The following is a 24,369-nucleotide window of genomic DNA, read 5'->3' as shown; positions in this document are numbered from 1 at the left end:
GTTCCATGTCTGTTTTAGTCTGTTTGGCAAATGTATATTGAGCAGTTTAATGTATTCTTGTTTGTGACTGTAGTGTGTAGCATAGGTGTCTTACTCCACACAGTGAGCGTGGCAGTGGCATTGATGGCTCCCTCTGAGTTGGAGGCGATGCAGGTGTATTCTCCTGAATCCTGGAAGCTGACTGGTTGAATCTGCAAACCGCCTGACTGCAGCAGTGTGAACCTGGGAACCTGGACAGAGCCGCTGGCTAAGACCTGCAATCCTACAGAGAGAGAGAGAAAGAAAACAATAAAATAGCCCTGAGGGGAGGGGAAATAATTAAGTCATTAAGCACATTTTTAATTACAAACACATTATGTGAGTGTGTCTGGGTATATGTCAGTGTGTATGCTCAATGAGCAACAGAGTGTGTGTGGTTTGTTACCTTTCCTCCAGGTGATGGCTGGTTTTGGAGCTCCGCTCGTCTGGCAGGTAAATGAGGCTGTGTTGCCATCAGTTACAGTTCGGTCGGATGGGGGGAATGTAAATGTGGGGGCCACACCTGAAACACAGAATGAGAGCATGAGAGGAAAGAAGACAGGGAGGTGGCTGCTGAGAGGAGAATGGTGGGAAAAAGAGTGGACTATGAGTGAAGCTTAATGTCAAAGAGAAAACAGAAGAATGGAAAGGGAGAGGATGACAGTGTTGATCTAAACACAAATGCTTTCTCTGTGATCAATAGAGGCTTTATTCATTACCTGGGGCTCCGTGCGTGTGCATTAATGTGGAAGGTGGTGGTGGGGAATCTCCAGGGGGACATTTAATTATAATCAAACGCTCACTAAACAGAACCTAACTCTGCAGAGACAAATATAACTATACATACAGACTGACACCAGCTGCAAACCATCAAATCAAGGCAGAACATTTAACTGACATTGACTTTCACTTGAATTCAAAAAGCAAACTGATATTTTGTTTTAGGTTGAGCTATGATTGGCTGTTACTTTAATATCAAGAAGAACTAAACAGCACAACAGGCTCCAGATTTTCAAATGAAAGCTGAAAATGACTGCTGACACTTTGACATGGTTTGCAATGCATATCAGCAGCAAATGTCTGCATGTACCTGTATGGTAGGTAAATAAAGTGGGGTGGAAAGAACAATAAAGCTGACAGGACTTGGTGTTTATTCAGTTAGTCAGTCTAGCTACTTTGGTAATTCACACTCGAAAAACAGTTTTAAGTTGTCAAAGCAAAAGGCCAACAAGGTTAAGGAAAAACACTTTAAGTATTTCCTGCTTATCTCTGTCTTATTTGAAAGGTAACTGGATATTTTGAGACTATTTCTGACTTTTTAGATACTACAAGATCAATTGAAATGATAAATTAGAGACTATTCGATAACAATTTTGAGCTGCAGCCCTAAATAAACAATTACAGCATATATAAACTAATATGAAAGACAATGGCACAGACAAATAAACGAGGTGAATAAGGAGTTCAGATAAGTGAGAAACAAAGTAAAGGGCAAAGGTAATAGTGGCATCTGACGGGGAAGAAATCAGCGAAAATAAGAAGGGATTTAAGAGCATAAGCAATGCTACTGTAGGTGTGTGTATGAAAGATTGCATGTTTGTCAGAAAAACTCACTGGAGACAAGAAGCTGTGTGTGCGTCTGGGTTTCTCCTGCAGCGTTGCGAGCAAAGCACTGGAATATTCCTCCGTCTCCTGGCTGCACCCTGCGCACCGTCAGCCCGGTTGCTGTGGTGACCTTGTAGCGAGGGTTGGCCAGTTTGGAAAGAGGCACTGTGTCCTTATACCACTCTATCCTGGGCTGGGGCACGCCTACACGTGCACAGGGAAAACAAACACACAGAAGGAGAAAATTTTCAATTTCCTTAATAACAAGCCACTCTGCTCTGACCTCACTGCTGAGCAAATTGCTCCAACTCCCACTAAAACAGCCACACACACTCTTTTTGCCAATCTTTCTTCACTGTTATCCACTCTCTCCCTATAAATATGCATGCAGGCATAATGACTGCTAATAATATATTGATCGGAGGGTGTGGGTGGTGGCGAAAGGGTGGCAGAAGGGGCCAAAAAACATTCTGAATAAAATATGTGATAAATATGTGGTAAAGAGCAGCACACCTACAGTATCAGCTCCCACCTGTCTGACAGACATGCCAGATATGACAGGCAGGGGGCTCATGCAATTACTCCGTCTCAACACTCCACGCTGGTGTGTGTGTGTGTGTGTGTGTGTGTGTGTGTGCGAGATGAATTCCACAGTTTTTCTCAATCTGTTGGTGTCAAGCTTTCACAGACATGCGTGAAGTATTTTTCACCCCCTCCATGTCTTGCTCACTGTCACTCTACACTCTATCTATCTTTCCTCCTTCCCTTGTTCCTCCTCCCTGCCTCCATCCCTCTCTCCATACCCTCAGGCCTCTGCTATTTAATTACACTGCCACTGTATCAGATTACTGAGGAGGGACATAAACTTGCTCAGTGTGTGTGAGAGGGGGAGAATGTTGCAGTTTTTTGTGCTATGTCCAGCTGTGCTCAAATAAGGGTTTTCATGTAATCCATTTAAAAACAAAAGTCGTGAACAAGTGCAATTTTCAGGCTTGGTCTCAACATGTTAATCTGCTCATGCTGCCAAAAGTACAGGGTCACTGTTCAAGAAGCCTTGAAACTAACTCATACACATACTGAATGACGTCAGACCTCAGCATAATGCGATTTGGACGGAGTCACCTTGACACACCGTGCAGCAGATAGTTCTACAAAGAGCAGGACCAACTCCTACGACAAAGCGACTCTGACATTCGCTGTGCAGACGCAGCATTAAGATATGAAACTGTCATATGAGGATTCACCACAATCACTTCTATGACCTATCTGGAAGCAAACATCAGCAGAGTACGGGTGATGGACTGATGAATGCCACTAATTCTCCAGTTAGTTATGATTAAACCATTGCAGAAGAAGAGTGTGCAGCAAGATGATGCAATTAAAATCTCAAACAACAGAAACCCATCTGATGTTTTTGTCTCTTTAGTGGAGCAGAAGTTTGACTTGACGTTTAAGACACCTGCTTCTTGTACCTCATGATTTATTCGCTAAGTCTGTTTCATTTGCACTTTGCTTTTATTGATACACCAACTTTTCCACCTCAGCGAAGCATTAAAACTTTTTTAATTTGCAACATTCAGACTTTTTTTCCCCCCAAATTTCCTGTATTTACACAAATGTGTTTTATGCGCAAATTGAAAATGCTTATTAAAAAGAGCGGATGGAAGCACCAGATTTTTAGCATACTGAGACCTGAAGTCTTACACTTATGCACACACACACACACACACACACACACACACACACACACACACACACACACACACACACACAGTGTACCTGTAGCAAGGCAGGGGATGTCTACATTCCTGTCAAGATCAGCGAAGATCTTCCTCTTGGGCTGAGCAGTCAGAGAAGGTGGTTCTGCAGGAAAAGAAAGTTAGCATTCTGTATCAATATATCCATAAATCTCTGGAAAAAAAAATGATATACCTGAAAAAAATAAATATAAAATAAAGAAGAAGTGAGCGTTTGCCTCTCCAAGTATTTAGTCTTTAGTAGTCTTGGAGAAGAGCACTTGGCACTGCAGAATAAAAATGGGTCCTTCTTTTGGCCCTGAGTATCTTCAGTGTCATTGCAAGGCAGGTTTTCTGTCTCTACGCCCTGTGAAATGACTTCCTCATAGTTGCAGAAAAACACATTCTACTAGTTTCCCAAGGGAAACAATCACCTTTTTAAACTACTCCATTTTGCTGCCAATAACCGTTCCCTCTAAACATCTTCACCAGCGTCTCTCTAAATTCTCACAGAAGCTCAGAGAAAAAAAAAAAAAAAAATTCTCTCTATTTGAATTTGAATTTGAATATATGCCTTTTGGTGTATTACTGTAATGCTACATTTTATAAAAAAAAAAAAAAAAAAACACCTACATACGCTCCATTTCTTTCAAAAACATTTGTTAATATTTAGCGGGAGATATTGACACAGCAAGCAGAGAGAGGGGGGAGAGAGGGGGGAGAGGGGGAGTGAGACAGGCTGGTTAATTCATTCTCAGTTTCTGGCATCTTTGGAAAAGTGGCTCCACACAGTTGTGGCACCTGTTCACTGAAAAATGACTTTGAGGAAAATGAAATGTCCAGTTTATACATTAATAATGAATGTGCACGCTGGTTGTCACAAAGATATAATTCTTATGGAATGAAGAGACGGTATTTTAATATAAGTTTTAGTTCTGTACTTTTTTCTCAAGCGCCATGTACAATAATAATGTGCTGTCATTCTAATGCTATTGTCCTCCTGAGTTTCTTTCTCTCAATTTCTCTGTCATTCCTTCGCACAGTGGAGGGTAAACTGAAGTGGCAATAAAAAAAATGACAAACTATAAGTTTGATAAGCCTGTGTGTGTGTGTGTGTGTGTGTGTGTGTGTGCGCGCTACACTGTAGACTCCCATGTTTGTGCTACATTTATGCTACTTGTCTAAACCGACTTTAAAGTTCTTTACTACTTCGTGGTAACTTTTAAACCCACACGAATGCGCATCTCCTATCTTTATCGTGCACGTTGGAATTTTTTTTTGACAAGAGAACGCGGGGAGCGTGCAGCGAGGGGAGAAGAGGAAAACAAGAGATGAATAACAGCCTTGTGGCGTGACACCGATAACACAGACGCGTTAATCCCCTTCAGTCAGGTGAGTGCAAGGACCTAGACGCACAAATACAACAAAACACATTTTGGAGTGTTTGGGTGGCTGGATTTAGAGATTTGAGCTTTCGCGGATTCCCTGCTGTCTGCCTGCAAAACAAAGATGGAGAACAACAACAGAAATATTGTTGTTGTTTGCAACAGTAGCCGTCTGTACAGCGTACAGCACGAGCACGCAGTGTCATACATATTCCGATTCGTGGATCGGGGCAGAAAAGAAATGAGATTGAATAATGAATACCTTTGAGGCTGTCTCCTTCTCTCACACAGACACATACACTATTCTGTTTAGGAATCCCTTTCATTGCATCAAGGTCTGTTGAGCTCATAGCAGAAAGGGGATCAGTACCAATGTATTCATTAGTCTCTTCTCCTCTGATACATATGAATGCATGCAGACTTTGCCCCTGCCAGGCAGGCCTTAACAGTCCTCTTGGCCTAATGAAGGATGATAACGTCGAGAGAAGGGAGGACTGAGAGAAGACAGTACAATACTAAAAGTGGTGGTAGAGATTGAGGGGGGCACAATCAGAGAACGAGTGGGGGTATAAATATTCAGGCAGGTCTTTTCTAACTAGTGAGTATTCTGTAGGCGTGGGTAGTTTGCTCTCTGTGTTACGTGCTCCCTCGCTTCGATAATCACAGCAGATCAAAAAGACGCTGACGAACTGGGTGAGAAAAGTTTTGCTTCATCAATCACATGCTCCCTGCCTGCGTGTATGTTGTTTTCTATTTACGCACACATATCGAGGACAGGAGAGGATTGTGACGAGAGCGCTCTTGTTTGAGTGCTTTCAGTGTTCTCGTATTGATTGGCGACTCCAGGGAACAAAACTAATTTAGCTGCCGGGTGAACGGGCATGTGTGTCTGTGGTGCTGTTTTGTGACTCTGTTGCGTTGAGTATATGAGCATGTGTTTGTGATCACACGTGGATGAATTGTGCGTACATGAATCAGCTGTTTGTGACTACAATGGACAGTTTATTGGTGGGTGTGCACTACACATTCAGCTCGTGTAGCCCTGTAGTTGACAGTCACTACCTGGGGTTTTTTCACAGTCACGCTTGCAGGAGAAAAGTAAGAATAAATGGAAGAATAAACTGAATGAAAAAGCAAAAAAAATGTACAAGAAAAGACAAGAGCAAGGTTAAAACAGGAATTAATGGCACATGTTGCGGCCATTAGTCTTGATGGTCAGGCCTACTAGGATAATCATGGATAATCATGTTAGGCAGAGTGTGTGTGTGTGTGTGTGTGTGTGTGTGTGTGTGTGTGTGTGTCTGTGAACGAGCGACTGTCTTTTTTCTTACCCATTACAGTGAGGTGTGCCCTTGCTTCCACAGGTTTGGCGGTGCTGTTGCTAAGCAACGCTTCACAAACATATAACCCAGTGTCTGAAGAGGTGGGGGCAGGAATAATGAGCCGACGCCCACTGGCCAGCCGGCGCCCATCCCGTTTCCATGACACCATGAGGTTGTCCACCGGTCTGAGAGAAGAAGAAGAAGAAGAAGAAGAAGAAGAAGGAGAAGGAGAAGAGAAGAGAACAGAAGAGAAGAGAAGAGGTGTGGAGAATCAGAGAAAAAGCAAAAGAGTGACAGAAGGCAATTACAACATATTAAATCCATCAGTTTATGTGTCAATGAGGCAGGAAATGAATGATGACAGTCTGTATATCAGAGCAGTCAGCTCTACTCAGCATGAAGAAGCTTCAGTCAGCTACTCTGCATGTTGGGAAAGGGAATAAGCTTTCAGGGAAAAAGAGATTTTGTTTTGAATAAACAACATCAAAACACCATTCTTTACTGTGTGTGTTTGAACGTTTGAGTAAGACAGCATTAATACAGCATCTTAACAACTCACGAAAGTGCAACTCAATTTTTTTGCTGCGTTTTCATGCAACAGTTCGATTTTGACAAGAACTCTGCATTAAACTTTAAAATGAAATACTGGAAAACAGCTAATTATGTAATCATCAGATGTATTTGGTTAAGGACAGCTTTAAAGTCACAGTTCAGTCATGGGATTTGTCTACAAATGGTAAACTATGAAAATCAATCAAGATGTGATGAAGCAAACATAAATGGTCATTAGTGTAATAAGATGCTATGATCATAATTAAACATCAACAGCGCTGATGAGGTGTGTACTTATATGATTATAATAATCATTAGGTTTATGTTAGAAAGGTTTGTAAACCAACCAACCAAACAACCTCAACCAAAACTACGACATAAAACAATGACATAAAAAAAGGCTGCCTGTGAAATAGATAGATAGATAGATAGATAGATAGATAGATAGATAGATAGATAGATAGATAGATAGATAGATAGATAAATACTTTATTAGGATAGGATCATATATGATGATATATCCTATATCATCATATATGATATAGGATCATAAAATGGCATTGGTAATGACATTATCTTCAGATATTCACACATTCACATTCACGTTAAGATGAATGAGATGATGCTTTTGTATGTGATGAATGAAAATTCAGAGACATATTCTCGGTTGCTGCTGTTTTGGATGTAAATCAGGTCAATTTAAAAAAATAAATAAATAAAAAATCAAGACACTAAGAACAAGTATGTGTAAGAAGGCATATCTTACTGAAGTTTCTTAAAAGTAGGTAGCTTAGATGTATTTGCAACCACCACAGTCCACTTAATATTCAGTCCAACTGTAAACAATATAATGTCAGACAGAAAATCTATTTTGCCTTTTATTAGGATACAGTTGAGAGTATGCTGCTTCCTCTCTCAGATATATACACCTTAAGGTAAAGACAAAGTTGGATGGAAAACTAATTAAATTACTGCCAGGCAGATATGTCAAAATTTGAATATGCTTAGTCAGTGGATCCTGTCTACAACAAAAGAATTGGAAATTTACCCAAAGACCAAAAAGCAGATTTTACAGCTCTTAATATTAGGCCTACTGGCACTGCTTGTTTTCAGTCAAACTCCTAATTATTTAATTGCGCTACCTAGACAGCACTGGTGCATATGACTGATTAATGGTCGATGGATCTGGATAGCAGATGCTTTCAGACTTGAGCACTGCATTTTATTTCACCTATCGTACTCTTGTTTCTCCCAAACTGCAATGGTATAGTTTGTCTTTCTAAGTTGTTCCCTGGCTAGAGAATTATCTCTCTGGAGTGAGTATCTTTCAGTGGCTGCTTCTCTGATATCAAAAATAGTCCCTGTGGAAAGGATTGTTCCTGGCAGAAGAAATGCAAGAGACTCTGTGCTGATTTGTCTGCAGTTGTAATACCAGTGTAGCAGGATACAGAGACCAAATTACTTGGCAATAAATGAAAAAAAAAAAATCTATCTAGTCTGACCACACTTCTCATTATTTGTATGATGGAAATGCATCCTGCTGTTGCTAGGATTTTTTTTTATTTTTTTTTACACCTAGGTGGTTTAGTGCTGGTTAATGAGAGAGAAACATTTAAAAGGGACTCCAGCTCTCACCGAACAAAGCAGCCTGACTAACCCAGACTAAAGAGCATAATCCAACAAAAAAAAACTTGCACAAACAGTCCACAGTGAAACTGAAAACAGCGTAGTGAACAAGAAGAGCGCAGGATATCACTTGTTAAGTCCAGACAACTCAGAGCTGTTATCATCCTGGGTGGCAGTGCTTCTGTTCAAAGCAAACTAAGTGTCTCTTTTTTGCATCGATCAATGTTACTTTCAATGTGAGAGCATGTCAATGGGAGTATGTTACAAAAGGTAAGAGTATTGATAACGTTCTCCTTGAGTATGTTCTGAAAGGCAGCTGCACCAACTCAAAAAGTTTCCACCATCCTTATGGCTTCAGAATTAGTGAATTCACTGTGTGATACAGAAAACATTAGCAAGTACTGCATAAGTAGCTCTGCTGTGCTAATGCCTATGACTAATACATATAAATAAAGCTGAAAATTGGTGCTCCTCTAAAGTCTATCCACGCTGCATTCAAAGCAAACACCGAATTGTTTTACATTAAGTACATTTAAGCCAGAGCTCAGTTACATTCGCAGCCTTATGGGACACAGAGAGGTTGGACAGTGTGAATCTGAAGGATGAGTGGAAACTGATTACGATTGAGTTTCTGGCAATTCGTGAACTGAAGCAGAATTTGCAGTTGCTCTGAAAAACATCTGTTGAGTCAGACTACACTGCACCTCCTCTGTGTGTGTGTGTGTGTGTGTGTGTGTGTGTGTGTGTGTGTGCACAGTACTTGGCATGGGGCAGTGTAAATTTGTGGGTGTGTTTGGCTTCTCTGCTGATGTCAGATGGGACTTTCATCCAACTTCTGTTTAAGTTAACTTGGTACTGTTGTGTACTGTGTGTGTGTGTCTGTGTGTGTGTCTATAAACTAATACTGGGGGGGAAGACACTTGCTGTGCTATGGATTTTATGGTGTCCTCTAATTGCTGTGGAAGAAAACAAGGAAGGAATTGTTCATGTGTGTGTTTGTGTGTGTGTGTGTGCGTGTGTGTGTGTAAAGTACAAGTACATAAAAGAAATTTACCTGGCATTAGCGATGCACTCCAGTGTTGCCTCGCTCCCAGCCACCACTGTTGTGTCTTTAGGTCCAATCACAATCGCTGGAGCCACAAGCTCTGACTCAGGATCTGTGACAGAGGGAGAAAATATGAGCGGCAGTTTAGCTCATAAATCACGATCCCGCACACACAGCAGCATAATCACAAGCATGGATCACAATAGTTTCTCACACGCGCTGCTATACTCATTTACACGTGCACCATCTTACTCCCCTCTACTCGCTATAATAATTTTTCCAACACACACAGCTATATGCACCATCACACTGTCTACTGTTTTACACAGCCTCACTCTATACATTTAGCCTTCTAACCATCTAACCCCAAACAGTCCGGCTTTAGGATGAAGGGGTAGATTTCTGCTGTTCCAAAAGGGCTGCTGTCAAATGATCCAATATACACTGCAGTGATTTTAAAATCATTGCTGTAGCATTGTACATGTTGCTAAAACCGTAGACATGACTGAGACTGTGATGCGACGCAGATAAACTGAACTTTGCAGCAAAACAGATGAGACGGTCCAAACTGTCTGCATCTTCCTGGCGTTTTTACAAGGGCTGGGACGATATGTTTATCTCCCGGTTCGATACTATCACGATGCTTGGGTGCCAATTCAATATGTTTTGCTATCTTAAAGTATCGCGATTTGATATTGCGATTGTTTAATTACAATTTTTGACTAAACCATGGTAAAAACGTGAATCATAAACGTCTATTGAGTATATATATCATGAGTCATATTTCCAAAAGCAATGCAGATCACATGTCAGTCAGTCCTCCTAAGTCTTATTTCAGCAGCATCATTGATAAACCCCATCGGCTCTGTCTTATCGCCATGCCAACAAAAAATGTGTCATTAGGAATAACACTTAAGAAGTCAGTAGGCCATATATTAGTCTGCAATCTGTTCGTGAGATAAAGCACTGTTGTAACCGCTGGAGACAATCCCAGCTGACACTGGGCGAGAGGCGGGTACACTCTGTACAGGTCGCCAGTTTATCACAGGGTGTCACACATAGACACAGACAACCCTTCATGCTCACACCTACGGGCGATTTAGAGACACCAATTAACCTAACCTGCGTGTCTTTGGACCGTGGGAGGAAACCCACACAGGGACGAGGAGAACATGAAAACTCGCCGCAGAGAAGCCTTGGGAGGGATTCCAACCCAGAACCTTCTCGCTGTGAAGCATCGGTGCCAATCACTGCACCACACACACCACAGTTCTCACTTATAAACAGTCTCATTCTCTGTCAAACACACCTCTGTTCTGTCTGAGACACACTACCAAACAGGCTTTAGTGATGTATTGGAGACAGTATGATGGCGTGTGTGAGTCACATTAATAGTGCTTAGAAAACGAGCACAGCGGTGTGAGCGTGTGAAGAATGATTTACGACCTAAAAGGTGTGTGGGAGGTTATGAGGGTATCTGTGCAATATTATGATTGTGTGCTTGAGTATGACTTATGGTGTGTGAATGGCCTCTCATGAGAGGACACACTTGTACTGACATCAGTTTGAAATGTGAAACAAAAATTACTATTAAGAAAGTATAAATATTTTACAGAATGTGTGAAGCCTTCATATTATTGTTATAGGTATGTGTGTGCATGTGCAGGTAGGTGTGAATGAACATCATTGGGTTTCTCATGGCTACACTGTATAGCATGAATATGTAGATTTCCAATAAAGGAGGAGTAGGGAGTACAAATTAACAGGCTAGCTCTGATAGCGGTCGGAGGAAGGCGGGTATGCAGGGAAGCCAGGGGGAGGCGGGGAGCAGCTTTGATCTCCCTTTTGAAGGGAAGGAGGAAAAGGTGGTAATTGACTCTGCTCTTTACTCCTCTTTCTCTTTCTCCCTCTCTACTCTTTTTTTTTTTTTTAATCGGAGGGAAAGAGCCGAAAAGTCATATCCCACTGCCACGTGGAATATTAGATGCGGGTACAGGAAGATGCACAAACGCCTGTGCACACGCACGCAAACGCACACACACAATTCTGCTGTCATTTCAGACGCTGTCCCTCCCACCCGCCCGCCTTTCACGCCAGTGCAATCACCTGTAGAATCACCTGACCCGCCCCCTCCTCCTCACTCACCTGCTCACCTGTTTCTCAGTCCCTCACTAACTCCTTCGTGTATATACTGGTCCGTTTCCACTTACTCTCTGCGGGACTGTCTTTGTGCCGTAGCCTTCCAGTGCTCTGTTCTTCGACTGCCTGTTTTGATTGTTTTGATCGTGGTTTTGTTTTTGACCTTGCCTGTGTTGTTTGGATTTCGCCTCAACTCGACCCTTTGTACTTTGTTTGCCAGCTCGGATTTTAGTATCAATAATTGTTTTGTTTTTTCCCTAAGTAAAGACTTTTTACTTTTATATCTGCGTGCTGAGTTGGGCTTTTGGGTTCCTTTTGTGAGAAACCTCTCACACACACACACACACACACACACACACACACACACACACACACACACACACACACAAATAACACACCAAACAAATTTCTCCCAGCTTAACCGAACCTTAAGCATCACTCTCAGCTTCTCCCTGTTTCTCCATGACACACACACATACATATTTACATATGTTTATACACACACATGACTGCTTTGCCTGTAAAACTGCTTTGTCTTTAATTTCATTGTGCAGACAGTAAAATCTTATACGATGTGTTACAATACGAAAACTAAGAAGTGAAGATGGGAGTGGGTGGAAGACAGATAGACTCAGGAAGGCGACCGACGGGCAGAGGTAGAAGTAGAGAGAGCGAGAGTACAGTGTCCATTAGCCGTCCACTGTGGGAGGCAGAGGTCAGGCGGGGACTAGTAGCCATCAGTGCAGCTTTAATGGCAGCAGCGGCCGCAGATAATGAGCGGAGGGGGGATGTGAACACAACCTGTTAACTTGGGCTGTGTGTCTGAGGGGAGCAGACAGAAAGATCAGGACAGCAGGAACACCGGTATGACAAGGGAGAACACGGGGGAAAGAGAAAAGGGCTCGGAGGACAGAGAGAGAGAGAGAGAGTATATATGTGGCTGGGAAAAGCGAGGGGGGGACTGTGCAGATGGTCTTCTTCCTAGAGTGACAGACATGATGGTAGAAGTAGAGGGGGAAGCAAAATGCCATATGGTTGTGTGATCTGCGCTCTTCTTTTCTATCTGTCAGCGTGTCTAACATCCTTTTTCTCTGAGGAAATCTCTATCAATTCATCTCATCTGTATCTCTCATTCCCTACTGCCTACCCTCCATCCCTTATTCACTATCATCCTCTTATCTCCTCCTTTTTGTTGCTTAAACAGGGATTATTAAATTAATCTTCCTCAACTTAAACAAGGAGAAATATTCAAACTGGCAGGCAGTGTTACCATGTGTGTGTGTGCAAGCTGTGGCAGCTAAAAGGCTCCCTGTAAAGATTTCACAAAGATAGTCCAGCAGTTTAATCTAACTCTAGTGGATTCCTCATTTACCAAATGAGAAACATCATGTGGCAAAGAGAGGGAGAGTGAAAGTGATGGAGGGAAGGAAGGCAGAAAAAATTGCAGGGTTGTAGTATAACGAAGCAATATCACAACAACAACTTGGGGCTGAAGGGATTCATTAAAGAGAGAGGGATGATAAAAAACAGGAGCTGTTAAAGCAGTTTAAAAATAAATCAAAACTGATGATAGGGGAGGAGGGGAAAAAAAGCATAAATGCTGTGAGTTTATGTGTGTGTGTGTGTGTGTGTGTGTGTGTGTGTGTGTGTGTGTGTGTGCACTTGGATGTGGATATAATTTAGCACCAAAGAGGCATTGACGCATTGCAACGTTACAATGGTCTCGTCAGTACAATCATAGCTGATTGACAGAAAAGTACTGCTGAGGTGACACAGCTGTGTGAAACTGTGCATGTACTGTAAATGTGAGGGTGTGGGTGTGTGTGTGTGTGTGTGTGTGTGTGTGTGTGTGTGTGTGTGTGTGTGTGTGTGTGTGTGTGTGTGTGTACCGCTCACATGGAAACAGAAAAATCCCAAATTAAATCAAGGATGGGAACGATAAAAAAAAAAAAAAACAGGGTTGGTAAAAGGATTGGCGCAGCTTTAGGGCAGGAAAGAGATAGAGATGGATAAATAGAGAATGAGAGAGATAGACAGAGACAGAGAGAGAGAGGGAGGGAGAAAGAGATGAAAGGCTATTCCATCCACAGATTAGAATGTAATCCCTCTTTGAACGGATTCTCTCAGATTACAGCTTGTTCTCCTATTAAATCTGTCAGTCACTCCACACTCCCTATAGTGTCGGTGAGTAGGCCAGTGTGTGTGTGTGTGTGTGTGTGTGTGTGTGTGTGTGTGTGTATGATCTTTCTATGACTGTAAATCTTTTGAGACAAATCTCTGCAGAGACCTCGAGAGCAGAGGGATTGGCTGAGAGGTGAGGGTACACACATCTCCCTCTCTTTGCATGCACATGTCTATGCATGCACACGCACACACAACACACACACACACACACACACACACACACACACACACACGCACGCACGCACGCACACACACACACACACACACACACACAAATGCTCACAGGGGGAGGCTGGTGTTAGCTGACTGTGTATTAATAGAGTTGTCAGATATGTGTCTGCAGGGTTCACAGCCAACTAACACATATCACACTGAGACCATACACACAACAGAGAGAGAAAGAGTTTGAGAGAGAGGAAGAGAGCGAGAATTTGAGGGAGAAAGATACGAAGTAGAAAGAATGATGGGAAGGAAGGGCACTGGAAATGAGAGATTTAAGAAAACGGAGAGCTTTTCTAAATATTTTAAAGAGTTTTTTTTCTGGAGGGTATACAAAAATAAATGGAAAGGAGAAGGTGATCATTTGCTGATCTCTCTCTCTCTCTCGTACTGTATGTGTGTGAGAGTGGGGTGAGTGTTTGTGTGTGTCACTGCACTCATTAATGCTGCATGCTGACAGCTAAGTGTCATCGTCTGACTACACTTGCCTTAGAATGCCAATATAAAACCACAAGCCAAGACATGCCACACACACACACACACACACACACACACACAACACACACACACACACACGCACACACCAAGAGTGGAAGATCCAAGCCCCAAGGGGCGACAGACACAGACAATGGGAAGCAGTGAGAGGACCGAGAGAGATGCCCGATGTTAAATATTCATCTCTTCCTTCATCTGCCAAACCTTCTATCTATCTCTGTCATTGCACCACACAAGTGATGGAGGGAGGAGATGGAGAGATGGTACAGAGAGAGAAAAGAGAGAAAGTATTATAAGTAACACAACACATGTAGCAGTAATGGAAAGGCAGAGCAGGATTTAAGCTCTTGAGAGAGCTCAATGATTATTTGATTAATTTTGAGTATCATATTAGTTGCAGTTTTTTGGCTGCTTGACAAAACCCACACTGACATAATGAGGTAACATTTCATCATCACCATGCTGAAATATGGGCGTGTGCAATTGCTTCATGCCTGCAAACTTTTTGGTACAGTGGGGAAAATTAAGATAAAACATTTTTCCCCCATTAATTCTGAAAATCATCAACATTTGTCAATGACTCATAAGATTAAATTCTACTGAAAAAATGTAGGCACTCGCACATTCGCATCTTAGTGCTCTAAAAGACTTTATATTTATAAGTGTGTGTTCCTATATTAAGCAACAAATCCATTACTTTATGTTTTAAATATCTGGAGGTGTACACATGGCTCTCCACTGGGTGTGCACACCTGCAGCTGCTGCAGAGACAGCGTCACGTGGCTCGCAGGTGACACGGGGGGAGGCGCTCCTTTCGCCGGCGGCCACAAGATTATGAATTTGATAGAGATATTCAGCATAACATGCCCTCACTTGAGTGTGCAGCGGTAAATTACAGTGTTTGCACACTATGGCATCACCGCCAGCAGCTTGCAGACACAGATAAATTATGTTATCAGAAGGCTAAAGCATCAAGTCATGCTTTTAATGTCATTTCAAACATTCTATTCTCATTTGGCCACACCTCTTTACAGCTATTGTTGATTTCATATCACTCAGATTTCAGTCAAAATCTTGTTAAATGTGTTGAAATTAGGATAACACTCTAGCAGCTATAATTTCAAAATGACTAACTGATGGAGGCATCAGTGGAACCACACACCTGCCTTGTGTGGCAAACTTTGATGGCAGTAGGGAGGCTGGTCTGTAACTAAACCTAAACCTGCTATGATCCTAAATATCCATAATGCTCTTATTGTTGTGAACTGCACACCTGAGTCATTTCCCCGCACAATGCCACTGACAGAGTCCCAAAACAGATGTACTGATGTCAAGTACACGGAGTCTAGGTTTTGAAACGCTCTCTGCCTGATTGACTGCAGGAGGTCTCCGGCAGTGTACTGGTCTGTCTCTCCCTCCCTTTTCCCTGCGAGTTGAACATTGTATCGGTCGCACCTGGCCACTCTCGGTCCCCCTTGTTACACAATGTCACCTTTGATCGGATTGAAATTTAAATATTCTTCCCGTTTGATGTTTGTCTGTTTTATTTTACCTAATGTCTTAGAGTGGATGTGAAGGACTGAAATGAGTTTACAGTGATCCACGACTCTAGAAGACTGTGGGACAGGGACATAAAACTCTGACGTCCTTGCTCTGCAGAGACAGGCGGAGGGAGAAGGACTTACACCTGAGTGTTTTAGCTGAGCTCAGGTAATAGGCACACTCAGGCGATGCTGATGTCAGTTAGCATGTCTGATGTAGCAGGCAGGCAAAATGCTGCGCAAATGAAGTGAAGCCTGCGGGCTTGTTCAGGCAGTCAACTAATGTCTGCCACCGCACTCACATGGCATACTCCTCTCACTGCAACATAGAACCTATGCAGCCTTTTCATTATGGAGGTGTACATAAGCCCTCGGTGCTCATGCTCACTCTCTGCACACCTGAAAGCTGTGCTGTCACTTGCTGCCACTGCTGCTGTTCATGTAGCTCTTCAAAAGCCCCACCTCCACCCTGGCATCCCCTTGTAGGCTGTGAGTCAAGGTTCCCCTTGGTAGGAAGTTATTATCATCACTCCACATTCCCTGCTGTGCAGAACTAACTGTTTTAATGTAGGGGAGTGACGAGGTCAGAGCTCAGACGCCACATATCAACACTGCCATAATAATTAGTTCCACATGAGTTTGCTGACTCAACCCGCATTAAACAACGCCAATGTATTCCTTTGTCACTGTTACTATAATTTACAGGGGAAACATATTTACAAACTACTTCCAAACAGGGATTTAAAAGGACTCTAGTTCTTGCTTCTCATTTGTGGTTGACAAACTGATGATGCTAGCCAGCTACAGGCAACTGACACGAAACTAAACTAAAGCTGTCATTGTAGAATATATGTAACTGTAACTAGACTATTTCAGACAGATGTTAGAACTAGATATCCTGTGCTGAATAGATCATGACAAATGTGTGTACAGCGATTCTTAAAGTGGATGACATGGCACCCTGGGGTGTCTAAAGGACAGGCGAAGGGTTCTGCAAGGTTTTTTTTTATTTTTTTTAAATCGTCTGCTGCACATTTACTGTAGACCTCATTTTTAACATTTCGCCGAATTAGAAAAAGGACCAGACATTAACATTCACTGAATTTTAATTCTCCGAATAAAAGCTGAAGAAAACGACTTGGCTTACGGCTTTTTAGAAGATTGGGAAGGTGTCACACACAAGAGTCTCTCATCTGTCAGATGTGGTAATGGTGTCACGTGAGCTCAAGATATATCTTGAGACAAATCAACATTCAAAAAAGATATATACATGGACTGTGTGGTGCTGTTTTTGAAAAAAAAAAACAGTTTGGGACACACTGCTGCAAAATATTACTATAGCAAATTTTTTACTGTACTACTCAATAGATAAAGGCGTACAGCAGGCTGACCTTGAGGTTAAAGGTAGCCAGCTGCAGGTTTTTCTTACTCTCCATTAGGCACAAACACTGAAACCGCACTAGTGGAACATCTTTTACAGCATGTACCCACCGTTTCTGCCAATGTGACCTTCAGAAAAAGCGTTTAGATGAGCAACCCTTAGCTCCGACCTTCTGGTGGGAGCAAAGGGTCACAGCAATATTTGCCTCTGTTTAGAAAGAAGCAGCCAGAGAGAGAGCAGGGAAGATAATGTAAATGTAAATGGGTTCTTTACCTGTTGACCCACGGTTCTTCTTGCCAACTGTCCATCAGCCAGAGAGAATGAGATGAAAAGAAGTGGGATGAAAGGGAGAGATAGGAAGTGGGAAAGGGGAAAACAGGAGAGATATAATTTAGATTTCAAGTGTTTTCGCAAGGTGCAGCAAAAAGACACATTTAGCAAATACACATAAAAAGAGGCAAAAGAAAATACAGGCTTCTACAAATCAGCTGCTCTGAGTTGAAGAGGCAAGAAGGAAGAGGAGACTCCTTCCCTGAGAAGGAGGCAAAAACAAACGCAGACAAAAAGACACAGAGAAATGGATGAGAGGGAAGAAGAGAGAACGCCATGTTATCATGGAGTCCAGAGGAAGACGAGCTGTTTGCAGCCCATCCATCAACCGCCAGCTACCAAATTTTGTTTCTCTCATTCACTCTTTTCTTCTCCCTCTTCTATCTTCCCCCCTTCTGCCTTTCTCGCTGTATTCGTCATACGTCGGGTGGTAGCAAGGCTGTAGGCTGTGAGAAAATGATGGCATTGACATTCTACTGGCAGAAAATCTACATTCACTTTTCATCTATCAATACACTACCCCTTCACGCTCCTATTCAGCCGCTAAGCCACTCACTCGACACTTGAATACCGGGCGTGTGTTGGTGTGTATGTGGTTCGATCTGAGAGTGAGAGTGTGTGTCTGTGTGTTGAAAAACATGCATCGGGGCCTTAATTTAGATTCTGACGAAGCAAATCAGCATCAGCGCAAAGTTCGCTCAGTCTATGCGACAGACACACAAACGATCAAGAGTGAGCAAGCCAGCTGACGAGGAAGAAAAACAAAAGCAGCTACAAAACACAGCAAGAAAAGGAGCAGAGGGAGGCTCAGACGTTTTCATCATTTCTGTTGGAAATAAAGATGAATCTGTTGTGGACTAGGGCCGGGTATCCGACCTCAGGACTTTGGTACAGATCAAAAATGTGTCCATGGCACTGAGAATTGAAAAATGGTATAGAGTATCAGGTGAGATTTTGAGTCTTGTTTACTAATTATTCGATTATTCCAGACTTTTTTTAGTAAGACAAAGTTCTTCTATGGCTGCTAGTGTTAAGGCAAGCGGCATGATTAACATTACACTCACAGGAATATTTTAATATTTAACCAACACTTGATACAAATACAAATAGAAAACAAAATATTAGAATCACCGCATGATGAAAGCAAATGATTTTTTGGGACTTACTTACAATATAATCTTCAGGATTTACTGCAGGGCTCTTGTATTAGACAGTGTTGCGTTTAGCAGGGTACAGTATTGCTAATAAACCGGTCATGAGCGAATTGACAGACACACACATACCAAGCGGGAAGGTCCATGGATGAAAAATTAAGCCAACAACTGAAGTGCCGAAAACTGCAGCTCCTCGAATGGCCACTTGAGGCTGGCTCTAAAAGCAAGTCAATCCCCATGGACTCCCATGTTAAAAAGCCCAACTTTCCAGCAGAAATAAACATGTTTACAGCCTGGTACAAAAAAGGATTTTGGTCTCTACAGTGAATTCCCCTCTTCATGACGACTGTACGGGGCGTGAATTTTTATACCGATTTACATTTTATTAAGGCTTAAAGTTATGCTTAATTGAGGGCATGACTGCTTTGAGTGACAGGTGGTTGAGCGTATGATTGCTGCATTCACTGAAGTCTCGGCTCCACACACCCCCGACCTCTTTGCCCATTTTTGGATTAGCTGGGAGTCAGGCGGAGTCAGTCAGTGCCAAGATGGTGATGTATATTATATTTCTATATCATATTATCTAGATATTAGTACTTAAATTCTAGTATTGAAAAAACAATGCCCAGACCTACAGTAAACACACTTGCAGACACCCATTCAACAAGAGCAGAGTTTGTGCTGTTCAGTAGCAGCACTGCGAAGTCTATTATTTTGGAGAGTCTGGAAGCGGGTCAGCGCACACACACATATGCAAACAGACACACAAACAGAAACATGCAGGCTTTGGTCTGGGGGGCATACAATTCTGCATGTGTATTCAAATGATGTGTCATACTGAGTCATCTTCAGTTTCAAATGGGAACAGAGAAACAATGGGGACATCAGGGGACAACAGAAAGAGCGTGAGCGAGACTGCCTGTGTGCGTTCACAGCACAACAAAGCATCTGATGTTCACAGGGCTGAATCCACTAAATACATTTTCCAGTAACTTTCACTTCCGTTGTTGTTTTGCGAGAATCTTTGAGATGCCTTGGATCATTTCTTGCCTTAATCAGTGTGTTTATTGATGCGCATTTCACAGCAGATAACATGCTGCTACCGTAGCACAGGTGAGAGATGCTCTCCAGTTCCAGCTCTTAGCCTGTGTGTATATAAAACATGGTTGATAATAATGTGACGTTTAAAATACAATCTGAGCTGATGTGAAAATATTAGTGTGTGCCTAAGTGTGTCTCAGCCTTGAGTATGATTTGTATTCATGAATTTGCTCTTGTATATTCGGCGCCTGAAGGACCTACAAACAAGCAGGTCACCATGTCCTTTGTGTGTACTTGCCACTGTGTGTGTGTGTGTTTTTTTTGGAGTGTCTATGTGTTTGCGTGCAACAGGGTATAAGTATAGCACTCAACACAACAATCCTGCATACCTGTACCTGTCCTTCTGTGTGCGTAAAGGTTGTTGTTGCTATGTGTGTCATGTCTCACTGTGTTACTGTCCCAGCTGACCTGTGCAGGTGCTGACCCCACAGTCCCCAGCTGTGGGTCACCGACTTGCTGCAGCACCTCCACACCCTCCATGACTCACCCCTCCTCCCACTTTTCAACACACACAAACAACCCTGCTGGGGCCCTCCTTCCTTTCTACCCTCCATCTACATACAACCAGACACCTCTCGCCCTTGGTAACAATCTATTCTCCCGCTCAGCTTCGCTCTGTTCTCCCCATCCACCCACGTCGGCATCCACCGTCACATTTCCCCAAGTGAAAAAACACCTTCTTAGCAACATGTTTAGGTCTTTTCTTTCTCTCTCTCTCAGCTGTTTTAAACTCACGAGTTCAACCTTAAAACCCTTACCGTTCCAATTTACCCTGTCAATCTCACTCTCCCTTCCCTCTGTTCCTGTTTCTCACTCTAAAACACACACACACACACACACACACACACACACACACACACACACACACACACACACACACACACCTATTTGAAATTCATATCAATGGCTATACAAATGTAATACTCCAATTTCCAATCCTGACACATGCAGGAGAAAAACACAAGGACTCATGGATCTAACTATACACACACACACACACACACACACACACACACACACACACACACACACACACACACACACACACACACACACACACACACACACACACACACACAAATCTATGTCCAGTAAAATAATAAGCTGGCTGGAGAGTTGACCCCGGATCTCGGAGCAATTCCTGATAGACCCAGATGATAAAATTTTGTAGTCTATATGCATCCTCTCTTTACATCCAGTAGTCTGTCTCACTTTGTAAATCTGAGTAGGACTGAGGTGAGCTATCATTTATATACAGCATATAAACAGCAGTGAGAAGGTTTACATATTAAATTTTTGGTTTTCATACAACCCTACGCTCTGTCTGTCCTGTATTTGAGTCAAATTCTGTCTTTTGCTCAAATTCTCCTTCCCTCCATAAATGTGGACTGTGGGAAGGTTACATCCTCCTGCTGTCTGCCTGTCTGTACTCACCACTAGCACCAGTTGACCTTTCCAATTTACCATGTCAATCATGCCTCTACACATACACGTACACACATACGTAGAGGTAAAAGTTGATGTCAATCATCCTTGTATGGAATCCCAAATGTCACCAGGTTTTTGACATTGCCTTTGCTCACAGTCTAAAGGAAAAAAAGGTTAGTTTACTGCTGCCTTTCTCCTCGGTTTTTCATTTCTCTCCTGGTAATGTCTTCCTTCTCTTGTTCCTCCCTTATTTAATTTGTTCTCTCCTCTCTTCGTTTCCTATCTCTTTAGACTATAGGTTTGTTTTTCTTTTTGTATCCAAACAGATGCCAGCACTCGAATGCGCACTTGAGATAAAAACCCACCAATCCCTTGTTAAACATTACCTGTTATCACCTCCAGAGTCGAACAAAGAGCAAAGAAATGAGTCAATGAATAAAATGCTCCATTGAAAGCGATAAACAAACAAGCATTCAGTGTCAAAAGGAAACAACAGATGTACAAGGGAATTATAAAAAAAACATGAGAGTGCCATGTAATGAAAATGGGAAATAGATGTAGATGTTCAATTCATGCTGTGAGCCTAATGATGGCATGAAAAGGAGATATCATTTTCAATTCAAAAGAAGAGAGTTGCTTCCGCAAGTTTGTGCCTCTGATATGAGACAGCGAGAGAAAATAGGAAGCCTCTGATCCTCCGGGAGAAACTCAAGAATATTAAAAGTCAAGTGAGGGATGAAAGACAAGTCTTAGACAGGGGTAAGTAGAAGTCAGAAGGTGCGGCTTAAAAAGGCAGTAATGAGTTGCAGCTATACATCTTTGTTCCCCAGTCCTGTTCCCACCACCTCAGGGTGAAATACTAGATGGACAAGGGATCTGAAGACACAAGAACAGGAGATGCATCTTTGCTAAAACAGGTTGTCCCCTTGTTTTTTTCTCCTCTCCATCCATAATGCTGCAGGGTAATCCTCTAACGCTCTCCTTCTTCACTGTCACATCTTCTTTGTCTTTATCTCTCTACCTCTTTCACATCGCCTCTGGCTCTCTCTTTGTCCCGCAGACCGAAAGAACCGTGTCTAAGAGACCCTCAACATAAGTAAATAAAGTTCATACTGTATATAAGAGGATACTGAATTTTAAGTGCCTCCTTTACAAACAAGTGGTTTTCCAGCTCCAGTGTTCACCTCTCCTTGTGTAGCTTCTGCTTTTAACACAGTCCATTCATTTACTACACGCCAGCGAGTGAAGGGACGAGGCCTGGAGGAATGTGACAGATCAATGGAGGGTAACATGTCTGGCATTTCCTTGGGCACTTTCTTGAAGGCTAAGACACTCACTCACAAACTCACTGTCTTTGGAGCAGAATAAAAATATGAATACTGTACTAAGAATTTACTAATCCCCTTCGGGAAACTCTCTTGAAGAAGCCCACGCTCTGTGTTCCACAACAGTCCAGTCCAGTATATTCTTAAGGGCTGCAAGTTAGGATTATAGTTATTATCAATTATTTTGCATTTAAGGCCCGTTTCATGCGATTTTGGGTTGTCCTTCACTAATACGGACGCTTGAGAGAGAAACCTACATCACACTGTGGGACAGGTCCACTGACGGTTGATTTAGCGCTTCGGTGACCAATGACAGCCTCCGTCCAAAATGTGACTGTTACTATGACGCCCTTTTACAAACCAACCAATCAGAATATACAACATGAAATGATGCAGTGGTGAGCTGAAATAATGCTACAAATCGCTTGTTTTGTCAGATCAATCATTTAAAAAGAAAATTCTCACATTTAAAAACATACAAATTAAATACCAATACCAAATACAGTAAATATAAACAAATGAGCAAATGAACTGGTACTGTCACTCAAAGCATCCTGTAGTAGCTCACCTGTAAATATTTTCTTCTTTCCTGAAAATGATGAGTGCCTCATTAAGCTGTGCCTCTTGTGAAAATATACTAATTACCTGCAAACGAAGCCATGTTAAATTGTGCTGCGTGTTGCTGCAACAAAGAACAGCAGATCTCACCGTTACAATCACATTGACTCACTTGTTGTCCACAGGTATAAGTGTTTTTGTGCCCGTGTCTTTATGTCTATGTACATATGTAAAGCAATCGCTCATTGGGGCAGGAACAGTTAGGGACTGTGTCTGATTAATGGCTTAATTGATTTAGTGGCTCAGAGATTGATTAGTTGTGCCTGGCTATAACAGATTCATTAGAACAGTGATAGATCAGTGAGATCAGGCTGCAGCTGTTCCGCCTGGCTCTGGACAGCACGGCCTGGTAATGGACATCATCTGTCTGTCTGTGGACCACAATATGTCCACGAGCACTCACGCTGCTGTATGTGAGAGAGTGTGTGTGTAGTATACATGAACACACATCTCCTCTTTTCTTCAATCACTCCAAACAACCAGACAGGGCAGGAAGGGAGGGGTGGGGAGGTAAGTAGGGATGAGGAAGGAGGAGGAGAAGGGTGGAAACTATTTTTGGATTAAAAGTCCTGTTGATCTATTCCTGTTTTCAGCATCCCCTCTCAATCTTCAACTTTTACTCTCTGCCTCCCTTTCTTCCTCCCTATCCATCTCTATCACCCTTAAAGCTTTCCCAATTTCGCACTTGCTCAATGCTCGTCTCTTTTCCTTTGACTTTCTCTGGTACCCGATCCCTCTATGTCCTCATCTCTTCTCTGCTCAGCCTCATCTCCTCCTCCTCTTTTTTATCTCTTCTTTTTTCAATAATTCTTAGCGAGTGCTCCATTTATCCTAAAACCCTGATAAAGAAATACTGCCTAATGTACACACTGATAGCACAAGGGACAAAAGGACAAACACTCACTTATGTATGGCTGTGTGTGTAAATTAGAAAATGGGTGTGAAACGTGGCCGTATTTTAGCAAGGCTTTATCAAATGAAGACTGCACGGTTAAAAGCGCCACCCACACCGTCTTTCAGCCCATGGTGTCAGTTCAACACATGGCAGCTAATGAACAAATGGGATCTATATGTGCTTGAGTGCAAGTGTGAATGTAAGTGTTTATAGGTGTGAGAATGCTCAACAATACTGGGTCTATAAAGCTCAATGTGTGCAAGTGACAGA

General features: G+C 42.3%; 1 protein-coding gene across 2 annotated transcripts in view; it reads right to left on the bottom strand.

The window, feature by feature from the left end:
- LOC130166540 (protein sidekick-1-like) overlaps positions 1-24,369 on the bottom strand; it is a 223,130-nt gene that overhangs the window by 70,179 nt on the left and 128,582 nt on the right. Inside the window, exons 6-12 of one of the 2 annotated variants that reach the window (XM_056372217.1) lie at positions 17,522-17,548; positions 9,299-9,401; positions 6,076-6,251; positions 3,403-3,486; positions 1,633-1,827; positions 425-541; positions 95-262 (exon numbers count right to left, since the gene is read on the bottom strand). In XM_056372217.1, coding sequence (XP_056228192.1) covers positions 95-262; positions 425-541; positions 1,633-1,827; positions 3,403-3,486; positions 6,076-6,251; positions 9,299-9,401; positions 17,522-17,548 — 870 coding nt within the window. The remainder of the gene's footprint in view (positions 1-94; positions 263-424; positions 542-1,632; positions 1,828-3,402; positions 3,487-6,075; positions 6,252-9,298; positions 9,402-17,521; positions 17,549-24,369) is intronic. The other variant, XM_056372218.1, reaches the window with a different exon arrangement.

The sequence above is a fragment of the Seriola aureovittata genome, chromosome 3, assembly GCF_021018895.1.
Source record: "Seriola aureovittata isolate HTS-2021-v1 ecotype China chromosome 3, ASM2101889v1, whole genome shotgun sequence".
Classification (NCBI taxonomy): domain Eukaryota; kingdom Metazoa; phylum Chordata; class Actinopteri; order Carangiformes; family Carangidae; genus Seriola; species Seriola aureovittata.
This window is presented reverse-complemented; position numbering and strand designations above follow the sequence as displayed.